The sequence below is a fragment of the Lycium ferocissimum genome, chromosome 11 (assembly GCF_029784015.1).
Source record: "Lycium ferocissimum isolate CSIRO_LF1 chromosome 11, AGI_CSIRO_Lferr_CH_V1, whole genome shotgun sequence".
NCBI lineage: Eukaryota > Viridiplantae > Streptophyta > Magnoliopsida > Solanales > Solanaceae > Lycium > Lycium ferocissimum.
Genome location: NC_081352.1, coordinates 24807245 through 24829555, shown reverse-complemented (window position 1 = coordinate 24829555; position 22311 = coordinate 24807245). Strand labels below are relative to the sequence as shown.

Here is a 22311-nt window from a genome sequence, read left to right as displayed (position 1 = left end):
AGATATAAATATTTCATAAAGTTTTCATACACAAAATTCTGAGCGAAAATTTTAAGCTTTGAGCAAGATATACACATTTCATACAATATTCATACACAAATTTTCGTATATATTTTGTAAGAAATCTATTGGTATGTTTTGTAAACTGAAAAATATCGTCATATCTTGTAAATATACCCTATTCTTACGTATTTATAGGTTATTCTCCCTATAAATAGTCATCTAGCAAGTCAGAAAAGATGGTCATTTTACCATACTCCACAAACTGCACTTCATTCATCAGAAAACAATATTCCGCACTATGGGTGGCAAAATTAGTCCATAAACATATGATCTGCTTAATCTGTTCAAGTTTGAGTGGTCATGGCTCAACTCATTTTAGCTCAACTCATTTCAATGCATCTAAGATTTGGATTGATGTATTGTTTAAAATTGACCCATTAGAAACCTTGTCAAAATATTTTTAAAACGACATTTTATTTTTTGAAATGTTTTGTATAGTCATAATAAAAATAAAGTAATTTATTAGGTATTTGAAAATTGTAAAAGAAACAACAAAGAAATTAAAATTTAGAAAGAATTGAGCCGGTTGGGTCGTGACCCACTTTTTTAGCCCATTTTAAGCCAACCCTTTTTTCCAGCCCAAGTAATTTTTGAGCAGGCCATTGATCCTCCCATTTTTAATTCAGCTCATTTTAATCCGCTCAAATTCAACTCAACGCACATATTTGACACTTCTATTGATCGAGGACCAATGTCAAATAAATGGAGTAATAAAAGAAAGAAAAGTAATAACCATGCATACACTGCACTATTGATCACTTACATACTAACATGCGATGCACTCTGACTTTACCTACTAGTCGTTTTTTTTTTTTTTTTGTTGAGTGGTTCACAAAATCACGTGCTTACCAACTAATATTGTATAATTACCATTCTTTACCCTACTTAACACTGAAAATATAAGCATAAATAGATCACATTATTTCTGCATGTTAATAGCTAAAGTAAACAAACTGACTATTTTCTTATACTTTCATCTTTTCTCAGAATTAAATGGCAAAGATTACTGATAATCATGTAACAGTTTGTGTGACTGGAGCTGCTGGATTTATTGGTTCTTGGCTTGTCAAGAAACTCCTTGAACGCGGTTATAATGTTCATGCTACTGTTCGTGATCCTGGTATACCGATTTTCCTGTTCCTTTAAGAGTTTAACTTCTTTACGCTAAAAGTATATTAAAAAAAAAAATTATAGTCACCTCAAAGATAAATAAACTGACTAGTTTATAGAATGTGAAATTACATGTTAAGAGGTAAGTGTAAAAATTGTTTACACAGTGTATAAACTAGCAATCAACTGGGATCAACAATCAAGTTATACTAGTTAATAAGCCAGTGAGCCATTGCTTAATTGGAGTGTGCAAGATGACCCTGCAATTTTATATTATATGAATATCAACCTTTTTGGTTTATGCGATATTATTCTATTTTTAATTCATTCCAAAATGAATGGTCTCTTTCTAAATTTGGAAACAATCTAATTTAAACTTCTCACATTATCCTTAATGAGAAACTTTTATAGCCACATAAATATTATGGCATGTTTAATTAAGATCACAAATTTCAAACATCGCGTATATATATCCATACAATTGTTATACCATGTTTAAAACCACAAATGTCAAAAATCTTTAATTTTTTTTCTTCTGAAACTCTATACATGCATATACCCAATCAAAACAATATAAACTTCAATGGCCGAAGGGCATAATGTCTTTTAATAATAATAAAACATATACCAAAGCAGTTCACGTAAATAGAACCAGAGAGGGTAAATCCCTTTTAACACCCATCGATCAATTCTTACGTGCAGAGGGGTAGACTTTACGGTCCAATGCCTTTCGGTGATATAATTTATAAAATAGTTAGCAAATGTATAAGTTAGGTCTATTAATTATAAATATACATATAATATACATAACAGATACATAGAATATACATAGTTAGTGTATAAGTTTGTATATTTTGACTAGCGCCCGTGATTAATAAAAGCCCCTTTAAAGTCTACATATAACATAGCTGAGTTGATTGTTTAATATATAAAGATGACACTAATTGTAGAGAACAAGAAGAAGGTGAAACATCTTTTGGAGTTGCCAAAAGCTGATACAAATCTAAAGCTGTGGAAAGCAGACTTGAGCGAAGAAGGAAGCTTTGATGAAGCCATAAATGGGTGTGCAGGAGTATTTCATGTGGCCACCCCTATGGATTTTCAATCCAAGGACCCAGAGGTAATTAAAATTCATAATTAATCATTTTTCAGTCTCTGTAATTAAAAAATAGCTATTAATTAATATGAAGTTTCAAATTCCAATACTACATTTATTATGTACTCCATATGTTTTATTTCATGTCCCTCCCAGTGTTTACTTTTTAATACGTTACAAAAGAAGACACCTTATTATGCTCTCTTTGTTTTATTTTATGTGTTTTAGTTTGACTGTTCATAATTTAAAATAAAGAATTTTTTTGAATCTTGTAGTATTAAACTAATGATATATGTAAATTGTAATATACTAAAATCCCTCGGAATTTTGTGAGCTTAAACTTGCCATGGGAGATGTTATAATTAAAGAGTTAATTATTACTTAATAGAGAAAACTCATAAATGGAAACTGGAGTGTTTGAAAAGTAAACATTAAATTATTTCTTAATTTTTACGCTTAGCATCGACTTTATAAACAAATAAATGTTATGACATACGTAAGGTTATTCTTTAAGATTTTTTTATAAATTCCAAAATTGACAAATGAAACACAGAATAATAACTCGCTAGTTAGAAAATCTTTTTTTACACGATTAGTATGTAGAAGTTAAACTGAAAACTTTTTTTTACACGATTGGTATGTCGAAGTTAAACTATGATAACATATTAACATTAAAGTTGATATAGTTCACTAATTTAATTAACATGCACGTATCTATATCTATGGCAGAATGAAGTAATCAAACCAACGGTGCGAGGAATGTTAAGCATTATAGAATCATGTGCTAAGGCAAAAACAGTGAAGAGGTTAATTTTCACTTCATCTGCTGGAACAGTGGACATTCAAGACCACCAAAAACTTGTCTATGATGAGACCAATTGGAGTGACTTGGATTTTATATATGCTAAGAAGATGACAGGATGGGTAATTTCCATCTTTTGCCTATTCCTTCTTTCCTTCTTCATCTTCTTTTAGAGTGTGCTTCCTTGGAAGAAAAATAAATGATTCTTTTTATTTAATTTTCAATGTTATAATTAGTAAGTAATCGAAAATATTATTTCACAACACTATAGTTGGTTGGTGGGTGTGATTGCAGGGGTGGGGTTTGGGTTGGGCGGCCGAGGGATGAGTGATGGGATGGAGTCAGAGGCAGATTCAAGATTTGAAGTCTATTGAGTGCTTATTCCTTTTCTTTCTTTCTTTCTTTAAGAGTGCGTACCTACCAAGAGAATATCTTTTCTGAAAAATTAGTGAATTTCTTACTTATTTTTTAATGTTTAATAAGTAAGCAAAAAAAATTATCCCAAACATTTATATATAATTCAGGCGAACACTAAAATGATGAAGTGGAGTGGGCTAGTGGGGAGTTGGTTGGTGTGGGTGAGTGTGGGGTGGGGTTTGGGTTGGGTAGCCAGGGGGACGAGTTGGTGAACTGCGCTCGGGTGGGATGTTGGAAGTAGTGGCGGAGCCACAATGCTAGCTACGGGTTCGGCATATTTCAATAATTTTGGCTCAAACCCAGCAATTGTATTAAAAATTCATTTAAATATTAAAATTCATTTAAATATATGTACAAGTAATCTATTTAAAAACCCAGTAAGCAAAAATTATGGTTTTAGAACCCATAATTAAAAATCCTGTCTCTGGTTGAAGGGTGGGGGCAAGGGGTGGATAATTGGAGTGGAAAAGAAATAATTAGTCTAAAATGTCATTTATGAAACTTATTTTTTTACTCCCGCCAGAAAAGCTATTTTCCGAATCTTAAAGTAATTACTTATTTTCTTAAAAAAGATACTTTTCAAAATGTTTTAATTATTTAAATATGAAAAAATTGAAAAATAGGTTCTCCCGTACCAAACAGACTTAGCAATTCTTTGATATATACTTGGTTGTTCATGTAGATATATTTTTTCTGCAGATGTATTTTGCTTCTAAAATGCTGGCGGAGAAGGCAGCATGGGAAGCAACCAAAGCAAAGAATATAGAATTCATTAGCATTATACCAACGCTAGTCGTTGGTCCATTCATCTCGCCAACATTCCCACCAAGCCTAATCATTTTTTTGCGCGGAGTGCCCTTCTTTTGGGGTGGTCTTTAAATTTTGCCCCTCATATTTGAAATGTTTAAATTTTGCCGCCGGCCTAACACCCATAGGTCCCAGTTCGAACCCACGCGTTCGAAATTTTAAAAAAAAATTCGCAAGGCGCTTTTTTTAAATTTCGCTATGCCGCCAACAAGATACACTTGTTAAGGAATTACACATTTTATCTTGGGACCCGCATACCATGCCTTATGGGCGTACTTGGCATAAGTATGCGGGTCCGCATAACTTTGATAATTCCTTCACAAAGTTATGCCGGTGGGGGCATACTTTTAATGGGCAAACTTTTACTTGTGAAGGAATTATCAAAGTTATGCCGGACCCGGCATACTTATGCCAAGTCTGCCCATAAGGCATAAGTATGCCGGGTCCGGCATAACTTTGGTAATTCCTTCACAAAGTTATGCCGGTGGGGGCATACTTTTAATGGGCAAACTTTTATGCCGGATCCGGCATAAACTTTTGAATGAATTATCAAAGTTCTGCGGATCCGGCATACTTATGCCAAGTCTGCCCATAAGGCATAAGTATGCCGGGTCCGGCATAACTTTGGTAATTCCTTCACAAGTGTATGCCGTTGGGGGCATAGCGAAATTTAAACTTGCCTTGCGAATTTTTTTTAAAATTTTGATTTAACGCGTGGGTTCGAACCTGGAACCTATGGGTTTATGCGAAGGGCAAAATTTAAAGATTTCAAATATGAGGGGCAAAATTTAAAGACTACCCCAAACGAAGGGCAATTCTGCGAATTGCCCAAGCCTAATTACTGCCCTTTCACTAATTACTGGTACGATTTAAATTATATATATTGATAATATGATAAAAAATTTACACTATCGATGCGATTTCACTTGTTATAGCAATATATTATCATTTATTTGAAGTTATTAATCAGTGCTATACAATAAAGTTACATGCACGCTTTAAAGTAATTTGATTGAGTAAATATTTTTATACCGTCAGCACAAAACTTAATGAACAACTTTATATTTGTTCAAGTTATTGCTAACGATGTCAAAAGTTTATGTACACAATCAGGTCATTTGAAAACAATACATTTAACTTTCTGTTGTAAGCTAGCATTATTTAATTAATTCGTAACATGAAAAAAATGATAAAATTGATAAACAATCTGTGATAATCGATACTTACCCTTATAATATTAAAGTTCGTTACGCTATTGTCCTAATTTTTTAAATTAATTTAAATTAAATATATAAACTTATAGCACTATATATTAGTCTAGTTTTATGATTATGACATGTGCTTGCAATATAGTCATAGTTTACTTTAAGTAGCTATTAGCACAAAGATTCTATTATAGTATTGGTAAAATTAAGCAGGAAAGATTAAAAAAAAAACAGTAATTAATTGAACCCTTCTATTTAAAAAAAAAAAAAAAAAAATCAGATTGAGGCATATATATGTGCAGGAAATGAAGCACACCACTCAATAATTAAACAAGGTAAATATGTGCACTTGGATGATCTTTGTGAGGCTCACATATTCTTGTATGAGAATCGCAAGGCACAAGGCAGATTCCTTTGCTCTTCTCATCATGCTACCATATACGATGCTGCAAACATGGTTCGAGAGAAATGGCCACACTACAATATCCCTTCTGAGTAAGACTCTCCACTTTTATATATTGATTAGGATTTTTGATCATGGTTCGATTTGAATCGATTTTTTTTCTAAAAGAAAATCAAATCAATTAAGTCGGGTTTTCACATGTTGGAATCAAACCAAACTAATTAAACTGATTTTTTATCGCTTAAATTTTGTCGATTTTAAAAAAATGTAGGACAATATACTTCCAAGCGGAAAAACCAAACACATCATCAAAAAGAATCTCCACGTGTTTGGTTTCCGACTTTCGGTCTAAAAACTTAATTTGTTAATGAGAGCACATTTTTATATACTTAATTACATTTTCAATCTTATAATTCTGTTTCGGAAATTGCTCTTCTGAGCCAAGGCTCTATTGGAAACAACCTCTCTACCTCATACATCCTATCCTCCGAACCCCACTTGTGGGACTACAGTGAGTATGTCATTGTTGTTGTTTGTTAATTATATTTTCAATATGCTCTCTCACGTGCCCGACTGATTCTTTTCATGAATCAAGCACGTAATCTTTTTCCTATAATGGATAGCGATAAGACTCTAATCTAGAAACTTTGTTTGCTCTGATACATGTTAAAATGTGTGACTATCTCTTGTAAATAACCCCGAAATAAGGCACGTTCCATGCTTAACAAGTTAGGATAATGCATTGATATTATTGAAGTGTATGACAAGCTCATCTAAAAGTTTAAGCTTTTAGATAAGATGATGACACACTTTAACATGGTATTAGAGCAAACAAGAGTTCTTGGATTGAGTATCACCGCCACTCTTTATAAAAAAGAATCTCCGCGTGCTTGGCTCATTGCAAGAAATCGAGCCTGCACGTGATGAGGCATATGAAGACATAATTAAATAATACAAAGTGTACTCTTTTTAACAATAACTTTTAAATGAGGTAGTCACACACTTCAATAGATGGAGTATTAAAATTTATTATACCATAAATATACATAAGCTCAATCCTATAATTAAAACAATGATTTCATTCCTGTATGTTCAATGTAAATTTAAACATGTCTTGGTAACTAGGATCTTTACACAAATAGCCAGTCAAATACTGTTATTTTTTCTAGTCGTTAACTCGTTATACATAGATTATATCTTAATTATACATGGTTCTATACATATTATATGTACATAAATTATATAGATAACTATACATCTACGGCTATTTTTTATTTAGTGATTGGATAAGCGACTATTTAAGTTAAGTCTTCAACTTAAATTTTGGGTAATTGACAGGTTTAAGGGCATAGATAAGGACTTGCCAGTAATTAGTTTTTTGTATCAAAGAAGCTGATAGATATGGGTTTCAAATTCAAGTACAATTTGGAGGACATGTATCGGGGGGCTATTGAGACTTGCAGACAAAAGGGATTTCTTCCTAATTCTACGCAAAGTCCTGAAGCTATAGGACATGACCAAGAATCAGTTCCTATAAATGAGAATTCATAAATACAAGTTATACATATGGAAAAGTAGAGAATCTAAAGGAAAAAATCGACTGTCCAATAATTTACTGTGCATGTATGGGTCTATAGAAACGGATTAAACTATAATGATATGTAAAAAATATGTTACTTATGAATTTTAAGAATTCTGACAGATTTGTGACGATTTTACAATGGAATTCATCGATTTGGACATCATTGTGGTGGATTTATGACGTTTTTATTCTTCTGTTGCATAATTTTTGTAACATTTGAATTGGTAACAAATTATAACATGTATGCGCCATAAGTTTCTCATTTTTTTTAATAGAAGAACATAATACAAGGGCTACTCATATGCATCAATTTTACTGCAGAAACTCTAGGAAACTTCAATCAGGTGCTTTTTAATACCATTAAATATTTGCACTTGAAATGGACAGAATTGTTGCCTGAATTTTTAGCCTCCTTTTAGTCTGACTTGCCTCAATGTTAGGGTAACTGGTGAATGTTGCCTGACTGTTTCCTGTACATGCTCATAAATTTTGCTACGAATTCTGCAACCATACATATAAATCAATAATCATTAACACGGGTGAGAAAAAAGCAATACACCCTCTTTTCAAAAAAGAATGACACAATTTCATTATTAGTCCGTCTCGAAAAAAAAATGACGCTTTTCTATATTCGGAAACAATTTAATTCGAACTTTCATTTTACCTTTAACAACAAACTTTTATAGCTACACAACCGACATAATACAAAGCTACATGGTACGAGGGGCGTTCAACTGAATCCTCTTTATTGTCGAAACAGGGCAAAAACATTTTCCTTGTTACATAAATAAATTGTTGAATCGTCTTATCATAATGGAAACTTTAAGTATAGCTGTGAAGGTAGCTCAAAATTACTTTCGGTCTCATGTTTGAATTTCATGTGTGTCATTCTTGCATTTTATGTTCAATAAATTCAACAGCCGTGAGGTGTTTTTTCTTAAATAAATTCGCATTCCGCTATATACTCAGAACTCATAACTAAACAATGTAAATAAACAGTGGAGATGATCGTGTGAAAAAAGAATGTAAGCAAGATCTTTTTCTTTTTCTAATTTTTTTTTTATTTGGTATAAGTAAGAAATTACGAGTTACGTACCTTCTAATTTTAATAGAGCGCTTGTTCCAATTGGGAGTCTTTTGTCCTGCAAATAACCTTGGGTTACTCGATCAATTTTTTCTCAAATAAACATTGTACTCATTATGTTTCAATTTATGCAATGTACTTTGACTCAACACGGAGTATAAGAAAGAAATAAATCTATCTTTGTGGTGTTTCAGACATAGAGAAAGTGGAATCTTGCAAGAAACTGGCTTTACAGCTGGGTCCTTCCAGTTGCGGAGTCAGAATTTCTACTCAGGGGGTTAAAAAATATAAAGATTTAAACACACGAAAAAGCCAAGAGAGTTCAACATCTACTCTATATACACAAGAAATAATTTTAACCTTATATATAGAGTATAATTTTCTGCCAAAGGGGGTTCAGACCCTGAACCCCCTTGGCCTAACCTAGCTCCGCCACTGGGTCGTTCCATTCAAATACCTGGGTATTCCTCTCTCTACAAAGAAACTTTCTATAATCCAGTGGTCGCCTCTAGTGCCTAAAATAGTGGCAAAAGTTTCCTCATGGACAGCCAGAAAACTCTCCTATGCAGGGAGGATTCAATTAGTTCATGTTATTTGGTGTTCAATCATATTGGTCTCAGCTGTTTCTTATTCCAACTAAGATCGTCAAACTCATAGACTCATATTACCGGAGTTTTGTTTGGTTTGGTCACTAATAGAGCTCTGGTTGCATGGGACAAGGTCTGTGGCCGTCGGTATATTGGAGGATTAAACCTTATTAACATTCACTTACGGAATAAAGCAACTATAGCAAAGGCTTGTTGAAATCTTGCACAATGCACATAAACAAGATAAACTTTGGATCCGATGGATTCACATTTACTTCATCAAGTCCCAAACGCTAGACCAAAAAAAGATTCACTTTATGGTTGCAACTGCAGGATAGACTACAGACCACAAATAGACTGCTAAGTTGGGGAGTGGATATTGATCCCACTTGCAAATTGTGTCAACTGTTCCGTGAATCAAGAGATCACTTGTATGTCGAATGTGAGCTTACTAGGAGATTGTCAACCAGAACCATGGTATGGCTAAAGAGGCAATGGAGAGCAACTGATATATGGGCAAATCACCTAGCCTGGACCATCAAATGCGCTAAAGGGGAAGTCCCAGAATGCTCAATTCTTCAAACTGGTATATGCAGAGGTAGTGTATGTGATTTGTATGCTGGGGCAGAGCTACAACCAAGTAAGGGTGGTCAAGTAAACACCCTTCGCCGGAAAATTAGACCATATATATAGGTGAAATGTGACACCCTCTCTCACAATTGAGAGTGACAGTCCAGCGGTAAGGGTGTGCATTTGAGACATGCAGGTATGTGGTTCGATCCTCGCTCTTAGCACTTTTTTAGCCTTTTGTAGTCATTTTTAAGAAAACTGAAATAAAACAAACAAAACTTAACAATGTGACACGAGGATTGGTAGGCCGGATTGTATAACTAGAACATATTTATTCTCTTCTTTATTAGACCCTACCAATTGTTTTTCAATTTTGAACGAATTAACATATTGTTTTTCTATCTTTTTTATATATTTAATTCTGTCTATAAAATTTAGAAATGCATCATCTAAAGTATTGCACATGTAATTCAGTCTATAAAATTTAGAAATGCATCATCATGTAATGATCTTCATTTTGTGATAATTAGTTAAAAAAAAAAAAAACGATTTTTGAAAATTGTAGTTTTAAACATGCCATAATATGTGTGTGATTATAAAACTTTTGAAATTTGTGCTATTAAACATTTCCATAACATTAGTGTGACTATAACAGCTTATCATGACGAGCAAAACAAGAAGTTAAAATTAATTACATTGTTTCCAAATATAGAATTAAATGGGTCATTCTTTTTTAACGGACTATAAGAAAATAATATCGCATAAATTGAAACTGAGGAAATACGATAGAACTTACATAATAAGCATGCCAATAATATATTTCCCTTTTTAAACCTGCATCAACCTTCTTGAGGAATTGTTCAACAAGTTTCTGCGTGCATTCAACAGAATCATTTCATAACTTCCCTAAATATTTCTCATTGTTCCAATTTATGTAGCACTTTTCAATTTTTGAGATTCAAACTATGTGAACTTTGATCTCTGACTAATATTTTAAAATGTATTTTTTCATCATATTTACATGAGAAGAATTGCAACTTATAGTATTTTTCGTATAGTTTTCGAATATATAAATTTTAATTTTAAAATATTGAGTTGATCTAATTCAATTTAGCTTCAAATACAATTAGTTAATTCGACTCTCGACAAACGAAAAATGCCACATAAATTAGAACAGAAGGAGTATTGTTTCAATTACTCATTGAAGTACATGTATACTTTACCAGGAGAATAAGTTTTGGGTGCACAAACTCCGCCAGAAGTTTTTGGAACTTGCCTCGAATAGAGAATAACCTGATTAATTAAAGCATGCATATTAACTTTACTGTTAATTCTGATATTTCTGCTGAAGAATGTGATTAATTGGAAATGGTTTTGCTTCAAAAATGAAGACCTCCTTATTTGTTACTCCTAATGTCCAAATTTACGTGTAACAGACTCGAAATAACCAATTGAAACACAAAGAAATTGACTTGTAGTATTGCAATTACTAAACATAATTACAAAGAAATAGCAATGGAAATAACATAGAAAAACTGATAAGAAGGAGGTGAGAATTAGACTGATACAGAAGCGGATATGAGAGAGAACACTAAACATCACAATTAGCATAACCCGTTCTTTCAAACCCTTTCCCTTTTTAATAGTTACTAATTGGGTCTGAATCTCAAATAAAACTCTCTAACCTTTTATTCGGCCCAATAATCTTAACTGGATCAGTCTTATTTACCACATCTAACCCATATGCCTTTATGGATTCAGCTAGGTTCACAACATTACATGTAACGGTTCGAAGTTCGAGAGTTTAATGTGAATATATATATATATATATAAAGAAAAAGATTAAAGTAGGAAAAGAGATACCTTGTTTGAGTTGGATCAGCTAGAATCTCTGCTGCAAGTTCTACTACAGCTTCTTCCCATCCTACTGAGATTGGTTGATCCTCCGCAAACGGATAGCTATATGAAGGTTGGTGTCATTAATCCATAATCTTAAAAGCAAATTATCCGTAAATAATTCACTACCTCTGATCTATATTATCTGTCTTTTAAAAGATAACTATACAGGTGTAGAAGCAGCCACTAATGCTTGCATTGGGTTAAGCTGTCTACGTCACGCCTCTTGGGATGCGGCCCTTCCCCGGATCCTGCTAACTCAGAATGCTTTGTGTCTTTGTGCACCGGACTGCCCTTTAAGTTGTAAATTACTTGTTGGTTTTTCCAAAACGCTAAGTACTTTGAAATGGTTGCAGTTTCAATCATGGCCGGAGCTAGGATATCGGTAGGACTTCAACCGATCAATCCCCTTAGTGAAGTTTGCACTATACATATAATGTCAAAATGAATTTTTTTACCTATATACATCTGAATCCTCGTCTTTTTTGTACGTTTACTTTTTTTTAAAAAAAAAAAAAAAAGATAAAATTTTCTTAGTGAAAATCCCGACTCCCGACTCTGCATGACTAACATTTGGGACCGGAGGGAGTAATCTTACTAGTGTGCTTTGCATGCTTCAAGAGCCATAATTGCTCTGCGCAAGTTTTGCTTTGATTTGGTAGCTATCTTAGCAGCAAAGCCTCTAGATAATTCAAGGTCTTCCTTTCTTGCTATTTCAATGAGAACTTCCATGATCTACACAAAGCAAAATAAAACGTTATTATTGAGAATATGTGTGGGAGTTTAGTACACTGAACTGTCCGTTAGTGAGATACTGGGGATGAACTTAACCGAGATCTCTGCATGTCCGCAAAACATTCGCTATAGAAGCAACTTCGTTAGGATTTATGAAAATTAAAGTGGTGAAGACAAATGAAATCCTATTAAAAGCATGTTATTTACTTCTTTTTTTCTAAATTATCACTATTAAACTTATTATTTATAGACAGTTACATTTGTGGATCACATAAACATCGTAATTTACAAAGGGGATTATCTTATTTTTATAGGAGAAATAGTTTAATACACGATCTGCACAAGAGACAGTTACTTCTTAATTGTAATAATACTTGCACAGCTGTCTTAAATAGGAAACTTAGCATATAGGTCACTTTAACTTGATGGTGTAAAGAAGTCCAACGTGTTAGTGCACAGAAGTTACACCTTAGTATATCCATGTTGGTCACATCAATCCAAACAAACTTGAAATTGAGAATTTGACACAAGTGATTCTCATATCTCTAATTTGGATCAAAAGCACTGTAATACAACTAGTTTATGATCCCTATAGGACGTGGTCAGCGAGATTGGGGGACAGACAGTAGACTAGTAAAACACCATTAGTATAGTCACGTATACGATTCTCAATCAACAAGGTCAAAATGTACTGACGATATTGTGAATTCAAGACACAAAGAAGGCATACTACTAATATGAAAAACATGTACACTTACTTCATGAGTTAAGGGAGCTTCTACTTCAATAGTTGTGCAGCGACTTTTCACTAGCTCAATTATAGATGCACCACTTTCACACAAGAGAATAAGCTTACAAGCATCTGAATAACGGTCCATGATCCATTTTATTAAGTGCTGCATGTTCTCAACAGCTTTATCCACATCATAAAGAACTATTACTGCAAGCAGCAATACAATATCTAATTAGGTCAAAACTGAAACAGCAACACAATATCCAATTAGGCAAAAAATAAAAGCAATGTTGTGAGTGTGTTCGGTACAATAGAGGTCATTTTTCCTGGAAAATATTCTTTTGAAAAATGTTTTCCTGTGTTTGGTTGTGAATGGAAAATATCTCATGCAATAAAATATAAGCTCCCTCTTTCCCAATTTATGGAACACAGTATCCTTTTTGGTCTGTCCCACAGATAGAATGTCTATCTCTATATTTAAAAGCAATTTAATTTTAAAGTTTTTTATTTTGCCCTTAATGATACGATTTATAGTTATACAGATGTCCAAGACTTATTTTAGACCACAAGTCAAAGGCAGATCCAGGATTGTTATTTAGATCACAAGTCAAAGCTATTGAGTTTTGCCAAACCCGTATTATATAGCCTAGATATATGCCCCTCCTACAAGTGGTAAAAGTCTTTCTCTCTTAATCTCCATGTCCCATCAAACAATGTCACATAAATTATGATGGATGTAGTACTAAAGATTAGTAAAGCAACTGGGAAAGCGTATTGATGAAACTTTTGAGTACTAAAGATTGTTAATAATGTAAAAGTATTAACCGGACCAAGTAATTTGAAGGTAAAAGTTGTGAATCATGATGGTTGAAAGGAAAAATACTTCCACCAATAAGCAAGGAAAAGTCATTTTCTGATATTGTTTGACTTCCGTCGTACCAAATACACCCGAATGTTAATAACAGCTCTCATGTACTATATAGATATGAACCTTTGGAATCTGCCTTCACATTAACTCTGCTTATTTCTGAGGCCAGTGCATATTCACTACTTATTTGCTGAACCAAAGCCATTAATGCATATCTAGCATTAGGCTCCAAATGAACATTGAGCTCCGTATGGTGAGGACTTGAGCTTACTGGTACAACAACTTGCATTGCCCTCATTTCCTATCAACACAAAGGAGAAATAATAAAAATAAAAATAGAAACAAATGTAGCATATCACTAACTAATAAATCAGAAGAATTCAAATTCATTGACATCATCTTTAATCAAACTAAAGTAACATATTGTTGTGAAAATATTGAATTTAATATCTCAAAAAGAAGTTTTTAATTCATTATTTTAGCATAAATTAATGAGTCATTATTTTACAATATTAATATGTTTTATCCAAATTGATTATTGTGGTTGAATGATTTCATAATGGTCTAAACATTATACAATGTCTCTTTGTCAAACTTTGTGTTTGTCAAAGTTATGTCTAAACGCATACTATTAATATCGTATTAATCGGTTTTTAATATATTACTTAATTAGCCATATTTGATTATTGAAAGGCACTCACAGTCATTGTCCGTTTGCTGATTTGTGTTAAATGAGTATTACTCATTTATCAATTTAATACATTGAATGGCTATTATTATTATATTACCGTTACTTGGGAATCATCTTTGGGGAATTTATTTGGCTGCAACCATTTGAGTTCTTCTACGATATATATCGGTAGTCCTTTTCTTTAGTGTAGTAGAAATACAAAAACATGTTCTTGCTATATTATGTTATCTTTGGGTTTTCTACTTTTGTAAAATCTTTTGTTAGATTCCGGCTCCCTAGTTTTGTACTAGAAGAGCTTGTTGAATCTGGGATACACCCATATAGGGTGAAATATCAGGACGATGCTGCCATTGGCATGCCTCAAGCTACGAAGCATTCTCTACAATTGTTCGTGATCAAGCATTTTCCTCAAGTGTAAAAGAAGTTCCTACAAGTGTTCGTGATGAAGAAAAGTCCTTACACGTGTTCGTGATGAAGTATTTTCCGTAAGATTTCCAACAATCTTAAGGATATTTTTATTCTCTATTCTTACGGAGAATACGGTTTATAATATTTCCAACAAGGCATCTAGCGATAAATATTACTTGAACTACTGGGGACAATGGGGATGCATTTGGTGGAATCGGTTGGTCCACGACAAGTTTGGTCGGGACGTCAAGTATGTTGCGATGGCCGACCTCTTCTTCGCTAAGTTCCTAAGGCAGGGAAATGTCAGTAACCATGCACCCGTGTTTGGGAAGTACCAAGAAGAGGTCGAGAACTTTATATGTGCATGTCTTGGAAAGGCTAATAAGGTATGACAATATTTTATGTTTATATTTGGAGAAAAGAAAACGTGGTTAGTTGACACAAAATCAATAAGAAAATCTTCTCTGAAAATAACTATAATTACATGTGTGGCAAACTAAGCCATTATATCTCTCAATGTAAAAGAAGATTCGGAGAAATGATAATCTCGCTAAGTAAAATAAGTGTGGCTAAGCGGATGATATAATTGTTGTGGTTATTTCTCAAGCGAATCTTGTGGCTAGTGTGAGAGATTGGGTGTTAGACTTTGGTGCTACTAAGCATATTTGTGCTAAAATAATTTTGTGTTCTACACCCAAGTTGAAGAAAAAGAATGATTGATTTATGTTGGTGATTCTAGAACTACTCAAGTTCTTGGAATGGAAAATTCTCTTCTTGAACACATATTTGGAAAAACATTGACATTAACTGAGGTGGTACATGCACGTTCCTAAGATTTAACCAATTTAGTTTCTATGAGATTATTAGGAAAAGTGGGGGTGAAAGTTTATTTTGAGCCTGATAATTGTGTTAACCAAAAACAATGTTTTTATTGGCAAAGAATTTTGTAATCATGATTTGTTTGTGCCTAATATCTTCCAAGGTGAAAATGCTAGTACTTGTGTTTACATGATTATTTCATTTAGTTTATGGTAAGTTAGACTTGGATATATTAGTTTTTCTTATATAAGAAAATACAAATTCAAGTTTCTCTTGTTGAAATAGATAAAGTTGATGTTGCAGAGTTTTTGTCTAGATTTATTACTTTAATATTATATTAATGGAGCATTATTTTACAATTCAAACGTAGCTTTAAAAGCTTATCAAACCAGTTGAATGGTCTCTCTATTCAAATTGTGCAAAGTTATAACAGAATATTTAATATATTAAATCGCCTTGAATAATCTTTATGTGGTGTTAATGATGAAATCATTATTTGTTATATGCCTAATTGTATACGTTATTTGGATATTATATTAGTCTGCAATCATTTGAATGGTTTTTAAATGTAATAGTTGTGACAGTTTTACATTTGAATTTAAAGATAAGAATTTGATGTTCATCATCCTGACTCTTTTGTGTTGAATGATTAGTTTTATTGGCGTTAATGGCTCTTATTAAACATGAGAAAAAAAGGTGACCGTTGAATTTTAGTTTGACAAATTAAATCACCATTTGATGAGTTTTTATGGTCTTCATTATATTCAAATATTACCAGACGTTTTGGGATGATAAGATGTTTGCAAATTTTCATCTACATATGTTTATGTTTAGATTGAAATATTTGAAAGTGTGGGGGTGTCTTATAATGTTATGCTCCTCGATTTTGGAAAAATATCTATTTGAGAGGTACTATAATTATGGTACTAAATATAGTGAATTTTTGAAGTTGGTTGGTGATGAGGCTAAATGTTAAAGAGACCTCTTAGTGAGTATTCCAATTGGAATAAAGCCAACATCTTTTGTGTCTATATATTGTGGTCATCAAGCGACAATAACTGTAATATAAATTTTTGAATGGAAAAAATAGACATATGTATTTGAGACATAATGTGTTAAAGCAGCTGCTATGAAATGAAATTAATTATGTAAATTATGTGAAGTCGGAGGTGAATCTGATCAATTCACAGACTATAAGAAACATCGAGGGGAATGGATTTTTAAGTCAATTTGAGAAGATCAACAATGATGGTAACCCAACCTATGTGATTGGAGATCCCATGAATTAGGTTCATATGGGTAATAACAAGTCATTAGTTGATCAAGTGTGCACTATAAAATTATATCCCTTCCTATGGTGTGTGAATATAGTGCAATTCTGCAAGGTAAAGTGAGGCTGAGTTATAAACTCTTAATCCATTACCATATCCTTTATAGGTGGTGTATTGCTCTGCAGAGTACACTTGATGGGTGGACCTATATGAGTGTGGAGTGGTGCCGCTTCTATGAAATTGTGACAGATTTCTAGAGCACTCATGAATACCAGGACACGCGCATGGCCTCTTAGCGCAAAACCGCGATAACGACAAAGATTGTGCGAGTATAATGTGATAGAATAAGACTCTAGACTTACAAAAGAATTTTTGGTTCATAGAAGTTTTAAACTTCACCAATTATTCTGTAAGTTTAATCTTATTTTATCTAGGTCTGGTTCATAGTCTACGAGACACCAGATTCGACGCATTATACTCTTATGTGAAAACCCAGCAAAACTTCTTATTTCTTTCTATTACTTAATATTCTTTTTAAGATATGTGGGGGATTGTTGTGAAAATATTGAATTTAATATCTCAAAAAGAAGTTTTTAATTCATTATTTTAGCATAAATTAATGAGTCATTATTTTACAATATTAATATGTTTTATCCAAATTGATTATTGTGGTTGAATGATTTCATAATGGTCTAAACGTTATACAATGTCTCTTTGTCAAACTTTGTGTTTGTCAAAGTTATGTCTAAACGCATACTATTAATATCGTATTAATCGGTTTTTAATATATTACTTAATTAGCCATATTTGATTATTGAAAGGCACTCAAATCATTGTCCGTTTGCTGATTTGTGTTAAATGAGTATTACTCACTTATCAATTTAATACATTGAATGGCTATTATTATTATATTACCGTTACTTGGGAATCATCTTTGGGGAATTTATTTGGCTGCAACCATTTGAGTTCTTCTACGATATATATCGGTAGTCCTTTTCTTTAGTGTAGTAGAAATACAAAAACATGTTCTTGCTATATTATGTTATGCTGGGTTTTCTACTTTTGTAAAATCTTTGTTAGATTCTGGCTCCTAGTTTTGTACTAGAAGAGCTTGTTGAATCCTGGGGGATACACCCACATGGGGTGAAATATCCTTAAGGACAGTGCCATTGGCATGCCTCAAGCTACGAAGCATTCTCTACAATTGTTCGTGATCAAGCATTTTCCTCAAGTGTAAAAGAAGTTCCTACAAGTGTTCGTGATTAAGAAAAGTCCCTACACGTGTTCGTGATGAAGTATTTTCCGTAAGATTTCCAACACATATAACATCCAACAATTACTTTAATATTTTAAGAAAAAAGAAGTAATTAATTAATGCAAGTATGCAACCTGCTTTCATGTGTTTGAGGTAATTTGAGCTAACGTAATATTTCGGATTGCTTATGTGGTTTTGTAGAGAGATTTAGTTGGTTTTCCGGCCATAGTTATTTTCTGAGAGGCTATTTACAAGTGACTTTATAGTAATAAAAAATAGTTTAGTAGTAATTTTCATAGGTGAAACTGAAAGTTCGAAGACCATTTGAGAAATTAACTCAATTTACCTGAATGTGGAAGTATTTCAGATCATGCGATGTCTGCAAAAAGAATCAAAACAAAAAGCTGGGATAGTTCTGGTAATGAACCCAAAAAGGTAAAGAAAAAAGATTCTAGCCTATAGGAAAATACTAGAAGAGCTTAATACATACATTGCAAATTGCATCTCCATAGATTTCAAGCAGAAGAGCCATTGAGAGTGCTCTTTTTCCAGATCCTGAAGGACCCTTTAACAAGATGTGTGGGAGTGGTTCATTTGAAGATACCTATAAAAAGATTTGTTAGAAAGCAGAGAAAATGTGAGAAGATAATAATCACTATGTTTCCGTAACCAGACCTATTTTTAGGTCACTAATCTCAATTTTTATGAACAGTTACTTGCAGTTATCTTTTAAGTGACCTGATCATGTAAAATTTTGCAGTCAGCTGGTTTACTTCCCTCTAGTAAACTAGTGTCCTAAAAAGGTTTGGTACATAAGGCGTAATGAACTCTTAGACTTATCCCCTTTAGGGTTATTTTAGTGATAGGGTCTATAGGAATTGAATGATCATATTCAGTCAAATACCTAGACACAAATTCCTGTATTCCTTTCACTACAGTATTTCCGAATAAGTTCCTATATAAAAATCACTCAAGACATAAGTTAAGAGTTAAAACTTATTTGGGGCGACAAAAGCAGTTGCCACAAAGAAGTCTTTTAAAAGGCACTTACAAGATGACTAAGTAGTAAAGCTTGTTGCTTGTGGCAAGTGAATCCCTCCAATCCCTCCAATGAAGCAGGTTGATACTTATCCGCCCAGAATTGTCTCAATCTTTCAACAACAAATGCCTTCTCAATTAACGAAGCTTCATCGATATGCCTCCCTCTTTCGGGAGATTGATCTTTTCTTGAATTTCTACATGAATATCGTTTCTTGATACAAGAACACCATGCTTCTTTTTGACTCTTAACTTGCATTTTTACTGTGAACTTTTTCGCACTTCTACTTAGATTACTGCTCTGCCTACTTATAGTAGAGCTTGAGTTCATAGTCCTCGTTCGGGTCAGAATTGTACTAGATGAAATAATCCTAATGCCGTTCTGATTGATTTTGTTGACAGAACTGACATTCCTATCACTCGATGCTCGGGGCATTGGATCGCACTTGCTTGATTGGGTGAAAACAGAACACCCCTTAGTAAAGAAAATATCACTTGGTGAAATAGATTCAGTACTTTGAAACATATTATTAGTATTAAGACTAATGGCATTATTGGGGCCTCTTAAGCTCTTTGCATTGGCTAACATTACATTCATTTCACCTACTGAAGGTTCACTTTTGCGCGAATTTTCCTTTTCTACTCTGCTTCGATCCCTGGAAGTGTCGTAAAGAGCCCTATCAATTAGAGGTGGCAAAATTAGCTCATGAAAACATGATCTATCCAAATTTGTGCTAGTCATTGACCCCGCCCATTCATCAGCTCCCCCAACCCATTTCAGCCCATCAAAAAATTGGGTTGATATATAGCCCAAATTGACGCATGAGAAATCTTGTTAAAATATTTTCAAATAGGTATTTCTTTTTATTTGATATGTTTTATATATAGCCATATAAAGAAAAAAAATAGTTTTATTAGGTACTAAAAAGTTATAAAAGAACAAACAAATAAATAAAAACTTAGTAAAAATTGCGCTGGTTGGATTATGACCTACTTTTAGCCCATTTCAGCCACGTAACATTTGGGCAGGTCAATAACCCGTCCATTTATTAACTTAGTCTATTTTGATCCGCCCATTTGATACTCTTACCTGTGACTATAATTTGCTTTGGCAGTAACTGCACCCTCATCATTATTTTGCTTCCTATTTGAACTCGAAAAGCTTTGCGTATCATGTCTGCGTCGGTATTCAGATTTTGAAAAGGGACTGACATTTCTACGAACATTTGGTGATTTACGATACTCGGATTTTGAAAAGGGGCTCGCATTTCTACTAACACGTTGTTTTCGTAGATCAAGTGGTGGAAATTGAACATCACCCTTGTGTCTCCATGTATAAGGGGACTTGCTTGGCCTTCTACGATTTAAACTCACATCGAACGTTAATACATTTTCAAGATTCAATTCCAGGCTTGGACTTTCCTGCCAATCGGTGTCTGTGTCGGATGGCTCGTATCCGCTTTTCCTAAATTGCTTCACACATGATGAACTTTTAAAATGTAAGGCTCTGTTAGAAGCTGAATAATAACTCTCCATTTTAGCTGAAATTTTTTTGTGAAACTTTGGGTGGACTACTGGATATTCAAAGGATATTCTGTTTTAAAGAAGCTCTTAGACAAGAAATTAGTATCAATAAGTTAAAAAAATTGAAAAAACTAAGGTTGTTAACGAGAATATCAATCACCAGCTAGTATTTGCCGATAAAAGCACTAGAAAAAAAAAATATTCCAGCTTTTTTATTAGAACTAGGAAGTAGGAAGACATCAAGTGAAAATGATGGAGGAATATCCCATTGTTGATAAATATTGTATTTCTTCCCAAAAGGCGGACCCGGGATTTGAGGACGACGAGGCACCACCAAGGGCAAATGCGCGTTCGATAAAGTGGTGCCAATTGATACTGCTTGGTTAGGATATTTTATTAAACACGCATAGAACTGATGCACTAATGGATATATATGAATTAAACGACATAAATTGACAAAGCTCACACTCGAGTAGAGGCGCTAAAAGCAGCGATTTTAACCGGTGCCCCTAGCTAGTTTTTGTATTTAAAGGTATCAAACAAAATATGGTCGTTTCTTAAGGGGTTTGCGTATATACATATGCAAAATCTTTTCTGAAGTTAACGCGGTTCGGTGACCCCTCTCCTTTCCACATAGGTCCGCCTCTGCTTCCTCTCGTTAGATTCCAATACAAAAAGAAAACCTAAGGATCAATCACTAAGTTACAAAATTTTCAATAATCTATCGCTAATATGTTGTTAAATAGGATTAGCAACAGAATTTTCTGGTTTCGCGACAAATAATCCGTAGCCAATTCCTATTTAGCGTTCTTTGTCTAATGTTTTTACCCACTTATTTATTTAAGAATCTTGAAGAAAATTTCGCCACAACATTTATATATATATTCAATAATCTTGAAGAAAATTTCGCCGAACATATATATATATATATATATATATATATATATATATATATATATATATATGTATATATATATATATATATGTATGTATATTCATGGTTATGACGTTTATGAAGATTCGATCGCTACAATTTTTTAAGTTTTTGCCTCTATTCACACTCAAAATTATAAGCTTGTAGGGATAACAACTAAAATTAATGTTATATGGCACGACGAAGCGACTATGTCATTCTGCAATAGTGATTGTTGATAAGAAGGTGATGACCCTGCACTTAGCATAATATACAATTTAGTGTACAATAAATATATCTAAAGAAAAATCTTCCAAAGGAAAAGAAAGCAAAAGCGATTTGCATAGTAGCGGCAAGCGAAATGGAAGCAGCCTAAATCGTGCTAACAAAGTTGTGGCAGAGCAATATAAGCGTCGTGCTGCTAGGTAAAGCGT

At 33.3% G+C, this 22311-nt stretch overlaps 1 protein-coding gene and 1 pseudogene across 1 annotated transcript; one reads left to right on the top strand and one right to left on the bottom strand.

The window, feature by feature from the left end:
* Positions 1-1056: 1056 nt before the first annotated feature.
* On the top strand, positions 1057-7648 carry LOC132038157 (dihydroflavonol 4-reductase-like; annotated as a pseudogene).
* Positions 7649-7735: 87 nt separating this feature from the next.
* On the bottom strand, positions 7736-20976 carry LOC132038156 (uncharacterized). Its single transcript, XM_059428875.1, has 11 exons — positions 20531-20976; positions 19454-20117; positions 18893-19006; positions 14082-14259; positions 13116-13297; positions 12221-12357; positions 11590-11685; positions 10950-11019; positions 10523-10597; positions 8582-8627; positions 7736-7986 (listed from the first exon to the last, which is right to left on the bottom strand). The coding sequence occupies exons 1-11, from the start codon at positions 20974-20976 to the stop codon at positions 7922-7924; spliced, it is 2073 nt and encodes a 690-aa protein (XP_059284858.1). The 3' UTR covers positions 7736-7921.
* Between the last annotated feature and the right edge of the window lie 1335 nt (positions 20977-22311).